The sequence below is a fragment of the Lepeophtheirus salmonis genome, chromosome 14 (assembly GCF_016086655.4).
Source record: "Lepeophtheirus salmonis chromosome 14, UVic_Lsal_1.4, whole genome shotgun sequence".
In the NCBI taxonomy this organism is placed as follows: Eukaryota; Metazoa; Arthropoda; class Copepoda; order Siphonostomatoida; family Caligidae; genus Lepeophtheirus; species Lepeophtheirus salmonis.
In genome coordinates, this window is record NC_052144.2 from 20,945,955 (window position 1) to 20,971,977 (window position 26,023).

The window sequence follows — 26,023 nt, forward strand, 5'->3', positions numbered from 1 at the left end:
GTACCAAGATGAAGAGAATACCATACTTATATATAGAATTCCCAAGTGAACCATTCAGCTCTAAATGAATGTAGGACATAACAATGATACTAATTAAGTATCAATCAAAAATTATGTTTTGAAGAAGAATACAAGAGCAATTATGTATATAGTAGGATATGAATCCAAAGAATTAAGATATATATGTAATCCCAGCTAAACATCTTTTAGTGTTGTTTACTTTTTACTGCTATGTATGTGTTGTTCGTTTGTATATGTTCTATTAGGGCATGATTATCATTTACTTAGCTTTTTGGTTACCAAGACTCAAGTTTTCTGCGCCATCTTGCAGTTTGGAATGTTTAGTTACAGTTGTTCATATTCTATTAGAACAAGGGATATTTTGTTTTTTTTCGTAATTTGATTACAAAGACTCAAGGTTTTTTTAACTATTTTGTGGGTATGAAGGTTTTGTAAGTTTTTTCTTGTTCTATTAGGATATAAAACATGCTGTACCATGACTCTGTGACTTTTTGGCTATGAATGTTTGGCTTTTTATTTTATGTTCTATTACGATACAAGGTTAGGTAGTAGGAAAAAAATCCAGTAATTCCCCGTTGTATTATTATATTATGAGTAGGGCTTAATACCAAATTTTAATAGTAATGGTTGTTTTCTAAAGAGTTCATTCTTGAAATCTTGTTTGCAATATAAAAATAGTGTGCTTAGAACTAGACACAAGTCCTTGGCACCATTTTAAGAATATATATAAATGTTTGAATAGTTTGTTCATTCCCTATTGCTTGCATTATTTTTTTCTTCCCACCCCTACTTGTAACTCATTCAATGGTATGCTAAGTGTTTTGAATTTTAATACACTTATAAATGTTTCAAAATACCCTAAGGGATTCCCAATTAAATAATACTATTTACTTTTACTTGTTTATGTTGGTGAATAAAATTAAATACATTTTTTATAAAGTATATGTTTAGAGGCCCAAGACACACATATTAAAAGTACTTTGAAAACAACAATGCTTCCTGCATATGCGCTCAAACTTCAATGTTGAAAAAGGGCCAAACTCTGTATGTTTAATTATCCTTATGATTGTGGGTTTGACACCCAGGATTGAACTCTAACAGAGATTATGTTTTGTCTCAGTTTGTTTATAAGCAGGATTATGGAAAAAGTTATCCATCGATTTTATAGAAACTTTGTAGGAAGGTCATACAAAACGTTATTATTTTATATTTAAAGCTGGAATATTGATAAAATTTTAAATTCATTTTGGCAAAACTTTATAAGAAGGTTAATGTATATGTTCATAACAAGAACAACAACAATAAATTTTGAGAGGTCAAAGTCAGATAAAAATCGACCATAACATTTTAATAAATAGAGATACATGACTCAAATACAATTTTAAAAGATCAAATTCAATGATCAAGGTAACACAAAACAAATTGAGAAACATAATTTAATGTTCATTTTAGTTGTCAATGCAATTTCTTTATTTACTAACTCCAACATTATAGCAAAAGATTTTATTTTTCATCTACTAAACAATTTTAAAATGTCTGAATATGACATTCTTATTCTAAGGAAGCAATTTATAGATTGAGCCTCATCTTTATAAACTCAAATGAGTTCAAAAAATGTGAGCAATGCCAGAATAACTACTAGCATGCGTCATCCTAGGAATTGATTTTGAAGGGTTTCGGTTTGATAATATTTAGGACATTAATTAGATGAATTTAGGAATATAATAAAAAATCAAATATAAATAATTAAATGAATAATCAATTTCATTTAAACCGTAAAGAGCTATATAGGAATCCACTGTTTTACCACACCTACACGTTAAAACCACCAAAAAAAGACTACAAACATACACAATTAAATGTGACGTCAATTTTTATTTTCGGTTTGTCATCACTATTTCCTCAAAAAATTGACATATGATAGCTTACAGTCATATTATTTACATACAAAACAATGATAAAGAATAAAAAAAGAGGATATATATTTTTTTGATAATATAATTATTCGAACATATTTTTACTCATAACTATATTAAATAGATTACTATATTACTACACAAAGTTACTAAAAAAGAGAAGTACAAAAATAAATCAATTTTAAGTTTTGAAAAATCAAATTAAAGTAATATCTGGATAATATTATGATTGATTAAAATTGTACTTTGAGTGAGTATACGTCAAAAATAAATAAAAAATTTCGATATATTTCTGCGTTTTCAAATTCAGCACAAAGAAACAAAGGAAATGATGGACTTATCATTTATTACTAAAGCAATTATACATATTCTCGTCTCAGAGTCGAGTTGCACTTAAATCCCAAATAAAAGAATTTCAGAATAGACTAGGCTTCCATTTGAAGCTTAACACCTACACAAACACTCACCTTTACTGCGAAATAATATTATTATTTGAGCACCATATGATATGGCTAGCATGAGTATCCGGCATTGATCGGAGTTTTAATATGTCGTCAAGAGACAACAAACAATAGATTTTCTAAAAAAAATCACTTTCATGTCCCCCAAAAATATATGTAAACTATTTAGTTATGCCAAATCTAAATATGTATATGAGTTTATCTTAAAATATAACAAATTCTTAAATTTAGACGAAAAAAACTAAACCTTTTTTTATGTATATAGCAATAATGAAGAAATACATATTCATGGATATATAAATAAATATTTACCATCACAAAAAATTTGATTAATTTTGGAAAAAAAAATCAAAAACTATATCAATCACATTTTAAGGTTTTTTGGATTTTTGTTCTTATAAATAAGATTTTTTTTTTCGAAATATATTTTTTATATATATGCATTGTTTAAAAAATATTAATATCATTTTTTTAATTACTAATTCTTACCTTTAAAAAGAATCAAAATTAAAACACACTTTTTAGACTGCCAACTATAAAAAGTCTATCGTCACACAATCTCCATCATATTTTACACAAATATAACCATCATAGACAGTACCAGGCAATGTTAATCTCGTCTAGAAGTTGTACCTTAATGTATGTATATGATACATATATATTTAATGTAGATTCATTTTGTAAATATGGTTCGTATATTTACGAATGTATGTAGATTCGTATAGTAAAGTATGCAAAAATAATTGATTAGTTTATGCATACCGTATTAGGCTTAGGTACATGAATTAGAAAGCCCAATATTTGATACTTATTTTCGGAGGAACATTACTCTATAAATACATAAAATATAGTTTAAAGTAAAACTATTATATAAAAAGTTAGAAATTACCTTTTTGAAAAAACTGCAAAAATTTTATTGTTGCATATAAATGCATGTACGTACGTACATTTGATAGTATACTTGGAGTAGCTATGTTAAGTATATTTTGCATTATAAAAATATAAGGCAGATTTTGGTATTTGAAACACGAGACAGTTGCAATTGGCTCTTTTTCTAGGGCAGAAAAAATACTATAGCTATAAAACTTATAGTGGAATTGTTGTATTATAAGGAATCATTCATACACCTCGTGGTTCTTTTTTATCCTCCTCCATATAAGCTTATGGGGTTCTCTTTAAAGCCAAATGTTGTCGTTGCTTTTTTGTTACAACCCCGCCCCCCCCAAAAAAAAGACTTTTAAATGGCCTTTTTGATATAGTTTCATTTTAATTTGTTATTTTCAAAATGACCAGTTTTTAGAAAAAGTCAACTTTTTTACAAAAAATTCCGGTCGTTTTCCTATTTTTTCTGTTATCTATGTCATTTATGGCATATAACTCTGTTTTTTAAGTTTATCCTTCCCAAAAAAAGAATGTTTTAGGTATATGTTTGGAACGTCTTGTATTTTTTACAAACAGGTCCCGGCAGATACTAAAGAGAAAAATTGTGTATGAGGAGGTTACTTGACACAAACTCTACAAAGAGGATTCAGAATGGCCGAGAGAATTAAAGAGAAAGATTGTGGAGAAATAAGACTATGGACTATACACACGAATATCTCACTACTTTCACATTTACAATTTTGTCAGGGTATTTATAGAAATACCAAGTAATTACTTTATAATACATATACACAACACGCATATTAAATAATAACAAGAAGTAAAAGAGGAAGGGAGGGGGGATTGGATCACGAGTATATACATAACAATTACGTCTCTCAGGCAGTTATAATCCTCAACTTCCTCTCCATCATGGTTTGATTTACTTATCAGATCTCTAGATTTTCCGGTGTTTCTTTTTTGTTTTTATCTACAATTTCCACAACTGGTTTTGTATCTTCGACATCCAAATTATTGAAACAAAATCAACAAAATCAAAATTGTACATGAGTGGCTGATACAATAAGCAGTATTCACATTTTCAGAGCCCTGGTTTGCGTTTTACCCTTTATCAAAGAAAAACTGTAAAACTTTGCGTGTTTTCTCTTTGCTGGTGTTCATATTTGACACACGCTCAAACAAACCTAAGGCAAACAATACAAAAACAGTCAATTTCATTTTTAAGAAATACATTTTATCTTTCGGACGCCATTCATGATAAACCGACAACGATTATACAATGCAAGATACTCATCACTAAAGCCATCTATTGGAAAAATAATGGATTTCTCTTTAATAATCCAATTATATATTTGAAACTCATTATTAAAATATAATGAGGCATATTCATTTGCATAGAAATCACATATATATTTTTGTAAATATCTTGATATTTGTAAAATATTTAGATTAACCTAGATTCCCAATAAATTTAATTTATCTATTAATTATACACTTTTTAATGATTGTCTTTAAAAAAATTGATGGAATTAGACCCTACTTAATAGTATTTCTTTAATTTTGTACCATGTGACTTTTGCTTATTCGATGAAAACAAACAAGAAACTCTTGCCACACCGTTTCAAATGGGGCATGGACGTTGTTTAATTATATTCCATTGTAAACTAAGTGGCATAGAGCTATGTTTTCTTGAATGGTAATATTATGCAATATTTAATATAAGTGTAAGTTACTCACATAGATGGCGCCGTGAAAATTATTCTCGGTATCCCCCATTTTTTTAAATAACGAATTTTAACAACAAACTATTGACAGTCGAACCATCTTGCCGATAATATATATTTTTAGTTTGTTTATGCTTTGTTGGCCGCCATTATGCAGGTCATTCCGTTTGAAAAGTTTTTTTTAAATAAAATATTATGCAGATCACTATATGGCTATGATGTCGAGTACTCTAAACTTGGTAAAGTTCATTTTTTATTAAATATTTTTTCCTTTTAAGATTAGATATCCCGTCCACTGGGAAAAAGGTAGGAATTGAAAACGAATTATCTTATGTAATATCTGTTAATTTTGTTACAATCAATTAAACAAAAATTTACTTATTTGAAAACAAACAACAAGTAATTTCTGTTTTGAAATGAGATAATTTTACATGCAAACAATAGTTGTACACTATTGGAAGGTAATCTTTAGGTGGGTTCGTTAAAGTACTAACGCACTAATGTAGCACACATTATTTCTCCCTTTTTATTGCTATTATCCTTGAGTACATCTTTACTACAATAGCTCCTTCTATTTTGGAGCAACTTTTGACAAAACCTCTACTTTTTCAATATTTTCTTGTATTTTCATCTTCTTCGAGAAATTAGAAAAAAACAGAAGGGCCGGATAAAATTGATTTGTTTCATTGGTTTAATGATCAAATCAGTGTGATTAGTTCACAAGTTTGAATCATATCATAATAAGGCAATTAAATACATTTAACCATCGTTACGTCATATAATAAAAGATTGAAATGAAACCCAACTATTACTTATCACTCGACTCGATTGAAATTTACCAGGAATTAAAGGAATATTTTCGTTGTTCTTCGTTACATCTATCCAGGGAGCACTATATACATGGAGAGTGCACGCATTCTCAGATCACACATAGGCTGGCATTAACAATCCTCTTTAGTATTTCTACGAGACTAAAAAACACCTTGATTTCATCATATTATGACCATGGGTAGTGATTTAATTAATTATTTTACCAAACGACTTCATATTTGGGAATCTATCTCATGTATTCATGAACAACGTTCGTTTTCCCAGAGAAATCCGTCTATGAATAAAATAAACTATGCATAATTTCTTTATAATAATACTATAAAGGAGTAATAAACAGTTCACGTTTTGTTCAATTACTCAGAGATTGCTCAGATTAGACATACTAAATAGTCATTCAAGAAATTTAATTCTACTTGCTAAAAGGCTAATTAATTAAATAGCACATATGAAACGTCTCCTTACACTCAAGTAATTGTTAAAGTTTAAGCTTAAATTTTCACTTGTTATACTTGTTCTAAAGAAGAAAAAGTATTATTTGTGTAGCTGAGATCAAATAAAAAAATAGTGGCTATGCATTCTATTTAAATATCTTCTATTCTTTCTGGCACATACAATGTATGTAAATTCTCCAAATGAACCATCTTTTAAATCACAAGTCAACATAATTATATTTCTAAAAAAGTTTATTATTAGAGCATTTTCAATTATAATTTTATATTTTATTTTATTTTATGTTTGAGCTCTATCTTTTCAGAAAGGAAAAAAGTCCAAAATCCACATGAAAATAAAATAATTTTTAACATCAATTTCAAAATAGTGTTTATATTTTATCAGATATATTTTCTAATTCAGATAAAAAAACAATTGTAAAGATAAAACAGATTTTAAGAGTTTTCTTGGGCAATAATAAAGCTTTGGGGTTTCTCTCTTTTGTGAACAAAAAAAATCGTCACGTACATATAGCAAAAATATTCATTCCTTCCATGGGGTGAGCTGCTGAACACTGCATTCTACAAGAAACTGAGGGAGGGAGGCAAGGGGGGCAATAAGGTAGACCTTAAAAATAAATGTTCTACTTTTACTTGTTTCTCCCTTGAATTTTAATCACGGGTACACTGTATAAGTTTGCGGGAATCTCATACTTTCTCATTCTATCTCCATATTAGAAACGGCGACAGTGGAAAGTTGAAATTCCATTCTTGCAACCCTTTGATAATTAGGCTATACTTTGCTAAAAGTAAATATTATTGTAATAGAAGAAGATCTCGACTTTTTTGAGATATAAGGACAAATAGAACCTTGGAGGATCATGAAAGTAGATGAAAGGTCCAATTATTTAGAGGACGTTGTGAGTTTGTCTCTTATTGAGTATTCGGAGACGGGTTGGCCAGAGGAAAACATATCTCATTATATAAGTCCCTATGACTTTGTCTTGTATCTTGCCATCATCCCTCAGCTCACGGATCTTTTCCGACTCCCTCTCAAATTCTCCCAGAGAAACAAAGTCATAGGCTTATCTAGTTTTTTAATTATTATTAAATGTTTGCAATATTTGGATTTCCAATTTCCGCTGTCGTTGTCTTCAATTTGGAGATGACATTTTATATTGTTACATACCAGCGTAACATTTTTTATGCATCACCAGTCATCCTCCTCCTTCAACTAGAAAATCAAATTTCCAATAAGTAAATCATTTGATAATCACAAATTGAATCACGAATATTTAGAAAATTAATTTCGTCATTTCGGTGCAGTTTTTTTGAAAATAGTCTTATAGGGTGGTTTTTTTTCTTCAGCCTAATCCAAATTTCTGTTGATTTCTATTGATAATTGAATACATTAATACAATATTGATAACCTAAACTTTAATTTCATCCATTCAACAATACATTATTTCAAAAATTCAAAAGAAAAAAACAAAGTTGAAGTCGGTAAAGTCGTCTGCCTAAAATATAGTTCTATTATGACTTACAATATTTAGATCTAACTGGAATTACCAGCAATTAAGATATAAATCTATTTTAATGACGCCAAAATGATACTGCACCTAAAAGAAGCAAGCTGCAGAAAATAAGCCTGCCCTAAAGATGTTCACAAAAATATAGTACGCCTGAATGAGTGGGAAAGATAGCATTTGATTGATTACATCAATATTTTTTGCTGGTATTTTATAGTTTAATGAAACATTGTTAGTCTTGTTCTTTTTCAATAACCCTTAAGATAATTTACGTATACTGACGTCATGTTAAATGAATCATCTTAAATTACATTATTTTATATTTAAATATATATATTTTTAAACTGTTTTGCAAATAACAACAACATAATAACGTCTCTTGAAAAACTTAAAATGACTTGTTTTACATATTTATTCCAAGGGAAAACTTTTCTTTAAAAAAGTTATTTGTTAGTATTACTTTTTTTGAACGGGGGATATAGGTATATAAAATCTAAGTAGTGGTTATATTCGTAAGCATTTATTTGCTCGCCCGTCTTTTTTTTTTTTTTTTTTGTAGTTGGCAAACTGAAGATTGTATTTTCTCTTCCTTTCTTCTTCAAAAATATTTTACTTATTATCGTGTTTATTTCTGGTTGTAGGGTACGCAAAGAAGGTATACTATATCTATTCACTTATATTAATATCTAGTCTATCTCTTGAAATGGAAGAAAATGCTAATGTCCGCCCAATAACTTCCCTAAAAAAAGGGAAGATTATGTCTAATGAAAGAGGCCTTCTAAGAGAAAGGAAAACTTCAAAAAAGCACTAAACAAAATTGACGTTTGTGCAAAACTTTTGTTATAGCCTTAACAGAGTCAGAAAGCCAATGTGCTTTCAACAATGTAAATATGAAGCAGTTACCCGTCTACAAGTCAACTATAAATTATGGTTACACGGAAGACTAAATCGATAACGCACAAGCCCAATATAGCTTTGGATGATTTTGCTTTTACACCAAGGTCCCTATGGGCATTCGTCCAAGGCTGGAGAGACTAAAGAAATGTCACAATACCGAAGTTACTTGACCTAAGGGTGAAATTGTGACCATTAATATCAAAATTAAAAATGTTGACAATTTTAAATTAAATAAGAAGAAAAAATTCAGGATTACTGTTGTCAATACTTTTAAAGTCAATAGACTTTTAAAGAGGTCCCACCTAAAACAAAGACCGGAAGACTTAGAAGGGGAGGAATGGTTCTAGAATTACAAAATGAGATGGAAGACCTATCCCTTCAATATCCCCACAATAATGCTTGCGGATGAATGTCTTGTTAATCTCCAATTTCCCGGAGTTATACTACAATGCCAAAAATGTTTTAGACTTGGACATCCTTAGCTGAATTCCACCAAAAAAAAACTGCAAACATGCTTTAAAAAAAAATCTCAGAATTATTATTAAAAATAAGCCGGATAAAAGTTCTGAACTCATTTCTTCGATTGAACAGGAATGTTCAACGTTGCCAGAAACTGATTCCCCAACAAACTCTACAAATACTCTTTCTAAGAAATCTACATAGAAGAGTTTTTTGGCCTCCAACATTCGAAAAATGATTTTTTATCAATAGCAAACGACGGATAAATCGACGCAATAATTATAAAGGTGCAGTATATAATATACAAATTGCCCAATACAAAATAAGATATATTTTGATAGCATTTTATCTATATTAAGATTACATTTACAAACTTTTAATGGGATTATTCGTTAGTTATCATTTTATTGGCATGCAGCTATTGACGTTATCTTGGTGATTGAAAGGTAAATTTGCATTTTAATACATAGTTACCAATGTTGATTAGGATGAAAGTGTAGTTTTTGTAGTATACATATTTTAATTGGTACATTATCATATTAATCTAATCTGTATTCGAAAATTGTTGAACAAAACTGAATGTCCTAGTGGTCAAAAAAAAAATCTCTCTCGCTTTTTTTAAGCTGTTATCATTGTTATTCAATTCCTGAGGAGTAGTTTACTTCCTTTTGTGTTATATACAACTAAAACTATATCATTGATGTGTACAAAACTGAGTTAAAAGACGGAACGTAATCCTGAGGATATGTTTTGTACTTATAATTATTTGTCCTAGTAGGACTAAGATTAAAATTGAGGAGGGGCATTCGAGTAATTCCTGCATAGTTTCTTGTTTATTCGTTTATCCCCCTCTTCAAAGCTGCTGGTAGCTTATTTAATGAAACGTCATGACAGTAAAGCTACTCTTCTCAAAAAAAATAAAAAAATTTACATCTATTTTTTTCAAATAACCGCACGTTTAAATTAAAATAGTAGTACAAAGAAAACATGGAAACAGAGAAATCCCATTTGTAAAATAAGTTAATAATATTAATTAGGTTTTTCTACAATTATTGTAAATGATATTAGCATGTAGTAATTTACTTGCTAAAACTTCCTTCGACACAAATAAAATATTCATCCAATGTTATAAAACCGCTAAGAAAGCTTCATAATCATCCAACGATTCGGTTCGTGCCTCTGATTGTTTTTTTCAACATATTATTAACAAAATTATATTATTTGCGTTTCAAATATGTATAAATCATCAACTGTATCAATGGAGATCTGTTCTTGGGGAAAACATATAAACCATCTCAATTTTTGAATGTACAGTGCAAATTAAAGCACCATAAAGGCATTATTACTAGCAATCAATGTGACGTTGAAATCAATAAATTCTTCCATAATATATCAGCTTCATACGCTGTAATGCTTTTTGTAATACGTCTGCAAACCACGACAAGGGAGGCAAAACGACAACATATTACATAACTTCTCTACACCCATCATTATATAAAGGAGGTCCAAATATTGTGAATTGCTCTTTTAAGGTTGTTTGTAAGATAAGGAGGCTCATTAACAGCGGCAAGAGTATCTCCAGGAAGACAAGAAGTGGAAAACACAACGATATGTTCACTGAATACTTTTTGACCAGACTGACCTTTGAAATTGAAGCCTCCGCAAGCAGTATGTGATGGAAGAGGGAGTGAAGTCCTGGTTGGACGCCAAGTACCCGGAAAGGGAATACTTTTGGCAATAAGACGCAGCACCTGGCTATAAGGTCATAATGATTCAAGCTTGGTCCAGCGAAAACCTCAACGATTTTTGGCCTACAAACTTGTGGTTCCTTCATAACCGGACAGCTCACCACTGGAATATGGAATATGAAGCTTCGTGAAGAACAAGGCATACAATGTCCCCCAACGCAATGCTGATTCCCTCAAGGCATCTGTTGAGAAGTAGTGTGGCTTATATGTCCAATGAATACATCATCAATGTGCACAAGGCCTTCAGGCCCAAAGTAGAGCTCATGGTGGCAAAAGAATTAGAACATTTTTTAATATTATGGTTGATATTATGAGGTGTAATTATTGTTAATAAATACTCGTGACACTATGTACATGTTGATCTCAATTAAGTTGATTTAAATCATACTATCAAAAACTTGCTAACACACACTGTAATTAACTGTTTGAATAATTGCTCATTAGCCAAAGCTGCCCTTAGAGGAACAAACACCTAATGGCTAATTCCGAAGGTATTTTGCCTACATGACATTATTTGAATGGATTTTTTTTTGTTTTTTTAACATGCCCAAAAATGCACACGGTTTTCATCACTCTGCATAGATATAGCAATTATATTCATTTATCCTCAGGACTATTTTTAATTAAATAATCCATCATTCTGCAATAGTACTATGAACAATAACATACCTTAAGTCAAATTGAAAGAGCTAGATACCGTATATTTATACCTTCATTATTATGTAAATTGTAAATGTATATATTATAAAATATCTAAGACTGGAATAAAGTAAAAATCAGATATTTAAGTATATATTATCTACATATACATATATCATTCCTTAAATTTGTATTTTCCAAGGCCTTTTGTTGAAAAATAGTTCCATCAAACATATGGATAATACTTAGATTAATCAATTAGAATATTTTTATTCTCAGTCGTACCTGAAGGTATAAAAAAATTTATTAGATTGAATTTGACGGATTTTAATTAAGATTTTCTATTTACATAATACGTAAATCTATTAAAACTCCAAAAGGAAGGCTGAATTACAATAAAGATATATTCATATGTGTCATTTGCAAAAAAAAAAAAGATGACAATAAACTCTTGTGTAATTAAAGTCAATGCATGTATCTTCATTTTTATAGAAATATCTTCAACAAATAATAATTTCCTAATGGGAACTTCATTACTAAAAGTACGTATTTGGGAAGGTGTGGGAAAGTGTCTAATTAATCATAATTAATTAGAGGAAAAAATAATTCCACTACATACATTAGGGTAATTACTTTTTACACATTAATTTCCTTTAGTGTCAATGAAGGATTATGAACCTAAATATGACGCAAACAAACATTATATATATATTTTTTTTAAATCACACATTCATGTTAAAAAGGTAATTGATATAAATTTTTTAATATAATATTTTAGAGCTTAGTTTTTTTTTTTACTTTTGGTGACCTAAGAAAGATAATTTTCTTATAAATTGATTAGTTTATAAAAGAATATTACCTTGTACGAATATCGGGGGAGTCTTAATCCCGTTCATGCTAGTTCCTACACTTATGTAGGTACTTTTAAAGGTATACTTGGTTGACTATTTTACATATTTGCTTCTTATTTCTAATTATATTCATATTACAAAAATAATATATACATATAATAGGCAAATTATTATAATAAATGCCTAGTATATATTTATTCAATTCTGTTACCATCAGCTGTGACTATAACAGTAATCCTTTGGAAAGCGATACAAGTCTTGCGTATGTAATCCGGATTCATTTTTATCTAGCCCTTATTTTAAGCTATATTCATCGCCACCGCACTCCCATGTCGTTTCTAGCATTTCTTCATCTCAACATGCAGTCATAATGAATAGTGAAGGGGTTTTACAGAAGGGCTTTAAAGGCATACCTTGGCTTTTAACAGGAAATCAAATTTTTTCGAGAATGATTGAGTAATTTTGTCCGTCTGTTGAACAGCTCCATCCTTCTAGAAGACTAAACTACCTCTCGGTAGATTTTTGCCATATAAGGAAGAAATTTGTCTTGAAAGCGTTTAATATAGTCACTATTCAAAATTGCATTCCACAAAAACACAAAACCATAACTGGTGTAGGTTTTTTGTGATGGTGATGATCCTCTCAATATCATTTACCTCCACAAAATTTATAAAACAGTCATTAGGACAGTTATGAACTGGGTTAAGTTAAATGCTGTTGTTTTTTTATCTGAAAAAATGATATTTGTTCCAGCTGTGTTTAGTTCATGCTGATCTTAAGGATAGATCTCTCTTACATTACAAAGGACTTACTTACCATGAAGTTTTGCACTATTTTATTAAATTGAATGCGAAATACTTATAGATCCTTAGCATGATTTTGTATTGACTTGGGTGGGTTTCTTTTAATCCAGTATTTGCGTATATAATAATAAGTATACTAGGGCCATCTTCCCTTTTAAAGTTCCCTCCCAATTCCAACTTATTTTTCATGATGTAAACAGTCTTCTTGGAGTATTCAATAAACCTTGAAATTTCTGTTGGAGTGTGACCTGCACCAATTAATGATGTTTTAATTTTTTTAATCTACATCCAACTCATCCGATATGATCCAGAGGTATGAGATTATAAAAATCATTATCTTAATGCACAAACATAGGTTTATTTACCCTTGTAGATAGTCATAAATCACATAACTTGAAAATGATCATTACCATCACCAACATGGTTGAAACTTATGTGTTTACCACAGTTTTTTTATGTAGCAAAAATCTGGTTACTGAAAAAGTTGCAGATCGATATTGGTAAAACTTTTGAGATGGTTGTATGCGTTAAAAACTATTACTTCTTTAAAATTTGGGAGTTCAAGGTCAAAGTTAAACAAAAGGTAAAAAACCTCAATCTAATTAAATTGATATACCTCACTCAAAATGAATTTTGAGAAGTCAAGGTCATGCAAAATAAATTGAAATACATAACTCAAATTATTGTCATTTGTTGTTAATTTTTAGAAAAAAATTATTTGATTCGGTGGTTTGAGTCTACGGAGTGCCAATTTAAGTTAAATACTAATTTCATGAATTTAATACTTTATTTAGTAATTAAAGAATTATTATCAGTGATATTAAGAGTTATTTTATTACTTGAAACAAAAAATAAATTATTCATCAGGTATAGTTTAGTTTTTGTAATTTGTTTAATGCATTTATTTTAGGTCTTATTTTTCTTTCGCTGATAAACTACAAAATGTATTCTAAATAAAAAAATAATTGAATGTTTGTTTACAATAAAATGAAAGGCCTCTTCTTACGTCATTTTTTTACTTTCAAATTTTCCTCTTTAGTAATTTTTTTTTAATATTAGGTTAGGAAGTTTCCTGAGTAATCATCAAACTTACTTACGTCACTAAAATTTATTTTTAAGTCCTTTTAGTGCAAAAAACCAAGTGATAAAACGAAGGGTACGTGATTAATATTTGTAGACATATTGTTGGCATAATGCATACTCTTTTTTCCGCTAGGGGAGTCAAAGGTACAAAGATGATTATTTTTGAACAACCAATGAATTCACACTTTTAATTGAATTAGAAAGGTTAATTCTCTGAATGGAAGAAAAAATGAAACACATCACGGTATAAGAATATCATTTTTAGTATTGCAAAAGCGACATTGTGGGAAAGGGAAATTTCTCACGTACCTAAGGAAATCTACTCAAACTCACAAGTGATATACTATGACCTACTTCAAGCTTCATCAAAATGAATCTTAATACGTATCGTGAAGTTTATAATTTACATACGTAAACAATGTGAAAACGCGACTTGTATTTTATTTACATATACGATTTTGGAATATGAATCGAAATAAGAAACTTTTCCTTCCCGTACCACGTCTAAAAATAATCTAGAGGAAGCATTTTTACCCTATTTTGCTTCTAGAAGCTAGTTTGTAATAGCATAGAAGCTTCTGAATTCAAATATGATGATAATAATGGATATAAATAAACGAAATGACTTATTTAAATTTTTTTTAAATCAACACCAATTTGTGACATTTATATATAGCAAACTACGACTCTACTGTTCCACCGGACAAAATCGGTAGAATAGGTTATATTCTGTACAAATTTATGAATATAGAAGAGAAAAGGAAATAATTCATGCGTTCACTTAGCTTCAACAAGGTTGAAAATGACCTAACTATAGTTTTTACACAAGTAAATGCATTTGATGACGCCTGATGAAGCTTAACGATATAACGCCTCTTTTCACGTCGTACTGTAATATCTTAAGACGCTCTTTTGTTGTGTTCTTTAGTTATGTAAATTGTAAGTTACCTTTCATAAACTTTGCGACACAGTGTCTCTCCTTAATTGGCATTGTAAACCCGCATATATTAAAAACTATACGCATGTAAAAGAAAGTTACTTATTACAAATTAATTCTTACTTGTCTCTCATATGAACAAAATTAAATGTCGTGTTGAAAACGGTCATAAGTAAGTCGGCAAGGCTCATGTTGACAAGGAAATAGTTGGTGATAGACCACATTCGTCGATGAGCTGAAACAAAAGAAGAGAATAATATAACTTTTTCATACATATATAAATAATATTGTACAATATACATTCATATGCCTGTCAAAATTACGATAATATGGGTCATTTTTTTGTATGGATATCTTCATATTTCATTTATTTATTTTGTCGCATAAGTCCTTATATGTGACGTGTCAATATGAAAACAGACTGGGATTTAAAATAACAAATTGAGAAAATTTTAAATTATTTTCCAAGCTATTTCCCTTCATAAAAAAGGATTATATATTTTTATAGGCCAATTTGCATTTTTATTATAGGATAATACTATATATTGGTATGGGGTTATTATCAGTAAGGCATTGAAATTTTGAGGAAACATGTCTGAGGCCTTCATCAAAAAGTGCTGCGGCGCCTTTAGGCCATAGTTCGAGGCCATGGTAGCAGCCTAATGAAATCATTTTGAAAAATGGAAAAATATATCAAGAAAGAAACAAAAGTACTTCTTTTCATTCCAGTAAAAGTTTACCCTATTTTTTGTTATCAAAACGTACATGATTTTACGTCACACACAGTAGACCCTTTCTTGACGAGTTAATAAATAAAATGGTATGCACATACATAAATGAATGTTTTCCTAATATTTCTGTATTTTCCTCACTCTGGATCTGAGAATAAATCCCATTCCCGCCCAAGTGTAAATTTTATTCTTTTATCCATATTTTCAACTTTTTTTATTCTTCCAAAGTGTCAAACCAGATCTAAGGTCATTATTTTTTTAGTTTCCCTTGTTTGACCGCTTAATACAGGTTTGACAGTATATCTAGCAGATTTTACATACATACATGCTCTCGAACAACTCATGTCCTAATTTTATTTTCATACTAATATGAGATCGTGTAATTCGTTAGAAAAATATATATGGTTTGTCATCGTAGCAATTTTAAAAAATTGTGATAAAAAGTTAAAAATTGATTAGAAGTTACATAGGGGCACTTAGTCCTCATTTATTTGGTCCACTCCAGTCCAGTCTTAGGACCGGTCCTTAATTGTTGTTCCTTGGAATTTTTCATACAAATATCGATGGTTTATTAAGCCAAATAAGATATATGAGTATATATGCAACAAGATTATTGCACATATCTTGTAAAAAATACTATCTTTTTCATTATACTACGAACATTATTAAATTATTACTTGGTTATATAATATATTCTATTTATATAACGAATTAATTTACAAGAGGAAAAACACCCTCATTGACGTCACAAGGAATCGATTTTACCTTACTTAAGGACTGACAAGACGGATTGGACTGAACTGGATGGGACCGGACTCTACCACAATCCTCGGTCCTAAATAAAGACCGACACAACACTAGGGAAAGTTACTGGAAAGTTCAAATATTTGATGAAGTTGAGTGATTTAAATAAATTGAATTATTTTTGTTTTTTTTTCTAATTTGAAATTGACTTAGCAAATGAGTCCAGTTGAAACATTAATTTATATACTTTACTATTATAAGAGTTTGAGACAATTGACGGAAATATGTCATAATTGTCTAACGTCCATGTAATTTCAACCCTTTTCCTCGGTTCCGTCTAGAGATACGACGGGGGTCTGAAAAGTTTCTGACCTCAAAGTGAAGATGGCTGTACTCATAAAATTAAAGCTAGTCATATCCATCTGCCATCTCACTTACCAAAAGTTCATCAATATTGGATACGTAGTTGTTGTATAACAGTCGTTGGAGTGAGTTGGTGGGAGTGTTTTTGTGAAGATGGACTGCAAATATTTTTGTCAAATAAAGAGCTCCGATAAAAAAAAAATTGCAGAGGGAATACGCCGATTTGGAAGGGTGATAGAAAGACTCGCCCAAAGAAGTATGTAGAGTTACATGGAGACTTTGTTGAAAAATAAATAATAAAATTCAAAAAAATGTATTTCATCTTTGAAAGGTCGGAAACTTTTCAGATCAACTCGTACATTAGGATCACAGCATTATTAATGAAACTTCCACGATAGAAACTTTAAGTTGGAGTTACCTATATTCAATCTATGTAGATATTATTTGATCAGACGTCTGTATAAGTACATACAGATGTAAATATCTACAAAAAAAGCTCTGCAGTAATTAAATCTTCTCTTGAGATTATGACATTCCTCCTGAATTCCCAACAAATATAACTATATATTATATGCGCATACGTATTTATCAATGTACTCTTTTCAAATTCCCAGAGTATTTTATACACGAGTATCTAGAATGTGCATTAGATTGTTCCTTTATCGGGTTATCATTTTTTTCCCACTGCGCAAAGATATTTTCTGCATAGGTACAATAAATAACTGACGTGACAAATTTTGATGCATCTCACCCCATGCGTGAAATTGTTTGGTTTTTCATATGGGAAATATTTATTGGGATTTTGCATTTGCTTTTGATATATTGCAAAACATAAATGAATGAGCTACAAACAACAACAAGTTAAGTTTTTATTTGCTCAGGAAATGTAACAGGAAGTGAAAACTTTCCAAATGAAGCTTAAAACTTTTACCAAGCAGTTCAAAGAGCAAATCAATGTTCCCTTCCCACTTTTGAAAACATAAACTGGCATCAAACAAAAACACTTATAGAAATATATAAGGCCTAAAACGGAACAAAAAGACAATCTGTTTTTACTCATTTGCTTTTCCATGTAATTGGAGCACTGGAGAGTCAGAAACAAGGCAAAAATAAAAGATTTCGATGAATAATTAATAATTCTAAATACATATATAGAATAAATTCCTCAAATGAATAGCTATGTATCGGTATAAAAATGCATTAAATATTTTATCAAATAGATTTATTGTAATGGAAGATTAACTATAAATAACTACTATTATTGCTTTTATAGATGCTTAGGGATGTGTAATGTATATGTATGTACATAGCAAAAAGATATCTCCTTAAAAAACACATCGCTCCAGCTATAAATCTTACATCAAGTATATAATTGAGCAATAACATTTTTAAAGAATAAGAGGGCATTCAAAAACTACATGGTTACTTATGGGGTGTGGGGGGATCTAGCCTAAATCTCCGTCTATTTACGTTGCAGAAGGAAGAGGAGTCAACTTAAAACCAAGTAGAATTGAATACCGTAGCTAGATAGTATATACAGGGTTAAACAAGATAAGTTCCTTTTTCTAAAGGCAATACATTAGTAATAGAACATATTTTAAGTATTATTTTACCCAGTTTTTAAAATCATATCATATAAAGGTAGGGCAGCAAAACATGGACTGTTAATTAATGTTTATTTTCTCATTACTGGAATAAAGGTTTAGTAACTATTTTTTGATATTCTGTTTCCTTTTTCCCTTTTTACATAAGCAACCAGACTAATCATTTAGTCATTTCATTGTCATGAGCAAGCAACAGGCAAAAAGACAGTGCATCTCAGATCTCTTAGAGGCAAAAGTTAATGCAATGAAGATTACAGACATTGTTAAGTGTTCTAGGAGCTTAGATTTTAAGTTGGCCAAGATGAAAATAAATGGAGAATACCTCTTAAGGATATCAGGAAGTAGAGGGAATAATTTAAAAAAGGATATGAAGTTTGTGTTAATTTTGAAGAAGAATATAAAGGAAGATCCTACAAAGTCGATGAATTGCCTCGCCAAATACTTTTTTGTTGGTCCTAGCACCATCAGGAGGACTATAAAGCACAACTTGGGATTATTTTATTTCACAAGGATCCCACTTCACCTTTTTACAGAGGGTATGAAAGCCAGGAGGCTCGAAGGGTGAGGAAAATCCTCACATGGATCAAAGCAAATGGGTCAATTATGAAAGTTTTCTAGGACATCAGATTTTCACAGTTGATCAATTCCATAAATGCCGAAACTATTGCTGGCTTGAGGAAACAAAAGAAAATGTCCAAGGGGTTTAACATACCAAATACAATGGTTCTCACCTCTAATGGAAAGAAGATACCTCTATTCTTTTTCAAGGCTGGGCAAAATATCAGCCAGGAGGCCTACTATAAGGTGCTTAGGTGCACAATTTTGCCATAGCTGAAGACCAACTACCTAAAGGGTAACTACGTATGTACTCAGAATGGTCCCCCCTCTCACACATCTGCCAAGTCCTTAAAGTGCTGCGCAGATAACATGGCTCGATTCTGGTCCAAAAAGATATATCCCCTTTCTCACTAAATTTGAACCCACTGGATTTTTCTAGATGGGCACTTTTGAGAGGCTAACCAACAGAACCTCACACCCAAATGTGGACTCATTGAAGTACTTCATAGTGGCTGCATGGAACAACTTGTCAGAGGAATTTGTCATCAACTCCTACATGCCCTTTAGGCGACGTATAGACAGTGATTGATAATGAAGGTGGCCATATTGAGTGAAATTTTTTGCAAAAACCTTGTGTACATGTTCTATTAGGACTATTATTTCCCCCTATTATTGAAAATATAAAATTATATATGTATTTCTATGTCCGATTCTCTATTTCACGTTTTGCTGCCGTACCCTGTAGTTGACTTACCCCATTGCTCATATCCTAAGCCATGGTATTTTAATGCCCGGTGATTTTTAATTTCTTTGTATATCTTTAGATAATTTGCATTAAGAGATTCTAGATGGATAATTATTCTATTTAAATAATGAAATAGAACTTAATTAATTATTACTAATTGTGGATGATTAGTTGATTAAATAATTAGTCAGTGGCGTTTTTATACAGGAAATAAAATGTTAATTTTCTACAATAAATCAAGTTTCAATTATCTGATTTCGAGAAACTGCACCAATTTTAAGTTTCTGTATAACACAAAATCTGACAGAACTAATTTTTGCCTTTTAGCATAATTATCCGTGGAGCTATTTAGGTTAAAAAAATTAACATTTTTAAATGATACAAATGAATTGAATAAATTGCTTATTTTGCATCATAAATTGACGCCATTAACTAATTTTCATAAATCGTATTGATAAAACAGAAATTAAATCTTAATTTTCTAAAATATCATGGGATTTTTTTTTTTTTTTTTGAAAATTTTGAATTTTGACGGCAAACCCACGTTCCTGGCTACTCCTCCATCAGATGATAGTGACTGACTGCATTTCAAAAATAAAACTATCACCTCAAGAATAAAACCATTGCCCACTCTTTTATTACTTTAACAGTCTGATTGCCATGTATTAAAAAAATGAAAGTTATGTTACTGTATGCAGTATGACGCCACACGGAACATGAGACAAAAACTTCTCAGAAAAAAAATTATTTTAGAAATGGGAAGAAATGTCTTTTAAATTTATGTCATTAAATGAAATGTAAAGACCACTGTATTTTTAAAAAGCCATGAGAAGACAATACAAATGAAAATTAAATCATTCGAAATATTCTTTTTATAGAGTCCTCCATCTAGAGTTGATATTGACCCATTAATGCACATTGTAATCATATAAGATATATATTTAAATCAAAATAAGATTAAACTAATCCTCTTAACTTGAAAATATAAAGTATTTTCATTTTTTATATTCTTCAAAGAGTTTCTGTGATAAATTTTAACAGATTACATTATTATTATCTTCCATAGTTAATATCAATTTTTCATTCTTTAATTTATTTTCCAAATATACAAGATGCCTTACTCTAGCCTTAAAGTTGAATAAATCACAAATTTTCGCCAAATTAACTGAAATCAAATATACTCTTTAATTTCAATCGTTGAAGATTTTATATTGAAAATTTAATAAATATAAAATATATATTGATAATTTAATAATAATAAAAAATATATTGAAAATTTAATAATAATAAAAAATATTTTGAAAATTTAATAATAATAAAAAGTATATTGAAAATGTTATGAGAGCTGCCCAGTGTGATCATATGAACAAAGGTTGTTTATTCGCCAAAGGACGACCTTTTTCGGTAGAAAATCTTTTTCTCTCTTATTTATATCCATATTAACTAAATTAAAAAGTTTCTTTTTTTTTAAATATCTATTGCCAATCCCTCAATTATAGTATTTTTGAGCCTTGGTAATATTTTTTTATATCCATGAAATTTTGGTCACATTTTTTGTAGTTTTGTAGTCTATTTTTTTATGTATTTCGGCAATAAAAATTTGTGTTTGATATTACTAAGGGATCCACCATCGATGATTAGTTGAATAATGGTACGTTATTACAAACTTCTTATGACATAATTGCTTGCAAACCATTGGATACTTATTTCAAGCCTTTTTTTTTAGTTCAATATATTGGGTGAATGGCTACATTGTAAATATATAACAACAAATTTGAAACTCATCTTTGTATCCTTTTTGATGTATTTTGATAGATAAAATAAAAGAGTAATGATTTTTAGAGTAATTAAAGAAGACTTTTAAACTCTACAATACAAACCGTGTAAATAATGAATACACATAGAGATAAAAGTAAATCACATAAAAAAAAGACACGGGCAATTACTTTTAAAAAGAACATAAATGAACCCTATAATTCATATTTAATGTTCTGAAGTAAGATAACCTGATATAATATTTTTTTTAAATTCTAAACATCAGCTAAGGTTAACAAAAACGGCGATGTCTTCTTATCATTGACTTCATGAGATTAAGATATTGCACGGACCTCGAAAGAACCAATTTGAGGATATTTCCGGTCCATGCCCACGACGAAGATGATGACAGAGGGATTTTGATAGAAAGTGCTGAATATCGAGCAGCTGCACTTATCGTTATAGCTCTTAATTCTTCCATAGGTAATAGAGAGTCAATAGTTAATTTTTTTAGCAATGAATGATATAATATTTAATAAAGCAAACTTCACGGCTTTGTGAACAGGAGAAGTATTTTTATTTCTCTTATAAGCTCCAAATAATATATTTGCCTTTATTAAGTTAGAAGAAATATCTTCTGTCATACAAACGTTGAATTGGATAGAATATTTGACTACTCTCAAAACTGGGCAATCAGCAAAAGCGTGCAGGGTAGAGTTGAACATAAATTTGATATGGTCAGTAGATTTGAATTTGTGCCGCAAATTTGGTCCCGTGTGAATTTCCAGAAATTTATCGGTGAATTATTTGTTCCCACGAAGGAGGAAGTTCGAGTAGTACTATATAATTATTTGACACAGACTTCACTTCCACCGATAAATTTTGGCAAAAGCTCCTTTTTAAAAACCATAGTTTTGAAGGAGTAAAATATTTAAGAGACCTCTCAAGAGGAAAACGGAATCTCCCACCTCAAAAGAAAGATTTCTGGTTTAAGTCATGATAACTTAAAGTTTGTATGATGGAAACCAGTCTTCTCTAATTAAAACAGATTCCCAAACTTATTAACAAAAAGCATTTTAGTCCTATTTTCGTGAATTATATCAATTGTTGAATCTGAATGATAAGTAGGCCTTTCTTTTCCATAAAATGTTTTTAATAGACGCTAGAAGTGGCGAAAAAACTTCCAAATCCCGATTAGTTAAAGGTGTTCCCATTTGGATCCATTCATAATATTTAGAGGACGTGAAATTCACACTCCAGTCTCTCAATTTGTATACACTTAATTCCTCCTCAACCTTTTAGTAACATTTTGAAATTATACTAGATAAAAGACAGAGCCCACAGCCTAGTTTATACATTGGTCGTTTTAAAGCAGGAATATAATTTTTATGGAAGAGACCCTTAAACCATGCATTTTCTTGCATCATTGCAGATTTTGCTAGAGAAGGAATGGACGTATCTTTGTATAACATAAGAGGAACAATTCTAAAGTTATATACATCAATGTGTTTTTGTAGAAATAAATTACGCCATTTTTGGATCTGTTTGTTGACCATCATATTTAATCGTACCCAATTACCTCTTGATACCCCATTGGTTGTCCATTCGATGCCTAAGATGTTCACCTTCCGTACAACTCTACAAGCTTTGATTATTGTAGAACTATCTGGCCTCCAAGATCCAAGGGTAAGGATGTCGGGTTTCGTTAGATTCATTTATAATCCTGAATTGACTTTAAATTCAATATATTCTTAAATAACTACTATAATTCGGGTTTTTTCTTCTTTTTATGTGAACATGTGGTATAAATCACTGTCCATAATTATGCAAATACCGTTTATTATATTAATTTCGTAAATTCATCTAATAGTATGAAGATCTTATATTCAAGCATTAAATATAAAATAAATCAAGAATGTTTTTTGGTAATTTTATTATTATATTAAATTATAGTAATTTATTCAATTACAAGTAAGTAGATATTGCCATATTCTTCCTTTGATAAGACTCTAGTAAGGATCTCATTCATTCATTGAACCACAGCTGTTGTACTCGAAACTATAAAGACTCAGATCTAAGTGGGACTCGAAACTATAAAAAAAATAGAATTGCAGTCTTTTTGCCTTTAGGCCTAAATATGCTTGTTTTTTAGTTGTTACTATCATAGATGAAAATAATAATATCCACCACATGGGCATAATAACAATTTGAAGAATTTTTCTGGAGGAAATAACTTAGCTGTCATGACGTTTCAATAAATTAGCTGCAAGTAGCTATGAGATTAAGGAATTAAATTAAAACACAACTCCATATCTTGCAATGATATAGGCAGAAATTACTTCGAGTCCAACAAGGACTTACACTTATGACCAGGCATTATCACCTTTTTCCCGTACAATCGTTCCTTTTGTAAAAACTTTCTGTTCGCCATTCAAGTTGATAATTTTTTGGTTTAAATTTCCTGTTCAGTCGTTCAATTTTGAGTTATTTATTTATATAATATTTTTCTAGTACTAGCACGAGCACGATATCTTAAAGATAACGAATGAAAAATTACAAGGAACTGTTTTATGTTTATCTTATTTATGTTAAAATTATAAACTAAAACGATTTACTATGAACTATTATAATATAATAGGTAAATTTTTACTGTAAAAGATCCTTGTATACAACATTTTTTGTTGTTTCTGTCCATTTGATGTAAATATAATCAAACTTGGACTCCCTTATCACAATTTTGAAAATTCAACATGTTAAAATACTGATTTTGGTAAATATAAAGCAATTTTTTCAAATTTTTGACCCAGTGACTTATTTATTGTCATTGTCATTGCTAACTTGTCATGTTCCTTCTTCAACCAGAATGAAGATTGAAGATACATACTAAGATTAACTCGCTCATCATCTTCCTAATTCCCTTTTTTAATTCGTATATAAAATACTTTTTCCTTTTTTCTGTCAATACAAAAATTCGTTTTTTGGATTTTTAATTTTTTGGTGCTTCTTGAATCGATAATCTTTACATTAAAAAACCTTTGAAACACGGGAAATCGATCTTATATTGAATGAAAAAAATCAACTTATCAGTTAAAAATCAAATTTACCCTCCATAGCCAAGAATATAGTCTGATCAGAATTAAACATAGCCTGAACAACTTTTATTTTATGTCTAAAGTCTGTATGTGTCTCCGTTTTTCCAAATATAAAAAGCGTTTTTATCACTGTTTTTTCTAAGCTGGGCGTACATCCCACACATAAATTATTTGAATACTCGGTAGGATAAAGAGTCCAACTTACACAATACTTATTAATATATAAACCCTTTTTCGTTTCTCAATACATAAAAATGAGCCTCAAGGGCGTAGCTTACCTTAACCATTCCCAGGGGTCCTCCGATGTAGAGGGCTTCAATATTCTGGTAAAAATGATAGTTTCCATTTTTATAATATGGTGTCCAATTTATTTAAGTTGTTTTTTTAAAGAGTCTCAAAATAATATCCAGGTTTTGTTATGGCAGTCTCAAAAAGTGTTTACTTTTGTTCAGGACAACCTCCAATTTATTTTCAACATCCTCTTTCCTTTTAAAACAGGGGAACAGACATATTTTTTGAGATTAACCCTATTTACTAGCAAGGCCGACTTGTGGCAATGACAATATAGGCAAATGCTAAGGGTGCCGTTCATTAAGGGAGTGCCATAATTGGTGCGAAGTAAAAAACTTTACTATCGAGCCTAACAAAACTTTCGGGTAGGGCTCAAATTTTCAATCTAATATTTGTGGTTTGAATTTATTTTAAATTGTCGGGCGTAATTGGGTTTTATTTTTTTGTTTTCAGGCTGATTTTTTTTTTTTTTTTTTTTTTTTTTTTTTTGGAGAGGCCTCTGATGGGTTTTTATCCGGTTGGTGATTTTTTCAAAAAGCTGTAAATTCCTCCTGTGAGCTCATCTCCTATATACCCCAGTGGTCTTCGTTTATACTCAGTGTCAACCTCTCTAGACAGGTGGGTTCTGTCTGTTTTGTTTTTTTTAATTGTTAGAGACATTAATGCAAGACTTTTGGAGGGGGGGGGGGATACCGTATGAGACGACAAAGTTAGTCCCGAAACACATTTCTATATACTGTGGTGCGAAGCTTAGTTAAAATAACAAGATGTGCTGAAATAAAACTAAGTTTAGAGGAACATTGCAAACATAGTACATCTAAATATCGATTTTTTTTCGATATAAACAGCTCCTTCTTTTGACTATTACTTATTAAGTATAAAAAATGTATGCTTAATGTATTAATATTTAAATAACCTCATATATTAAAAA

General features: G+C 30.0%; 1 protein-coding gene across 2 annotated transcripts in view; it reads right to left on the reverse strand.

Annotated features, from left to right (window-relative positions):
- LOC121129910 (tachykinin-like peptides receptor 86C) overlaps window positions 1–26,023 on the reverse strand; it is a 107,917-nt gene that overhangs the window by 68,326 nt on the left and 13,568 nt on the right. For both annotated transcript variants that reach the window (XM_040725614.2, XM_040725616.2), the window contains exon 2: window positions 15,333–15,444. In XM_040725614.2, the coding sequence (XP_040581548.1) occupies window positions 15,333–15,444 (112 nt within the window). The remainder of the gene's footprint in view (window positions 1–15,332; window positions 15,445–26,023) is intronic.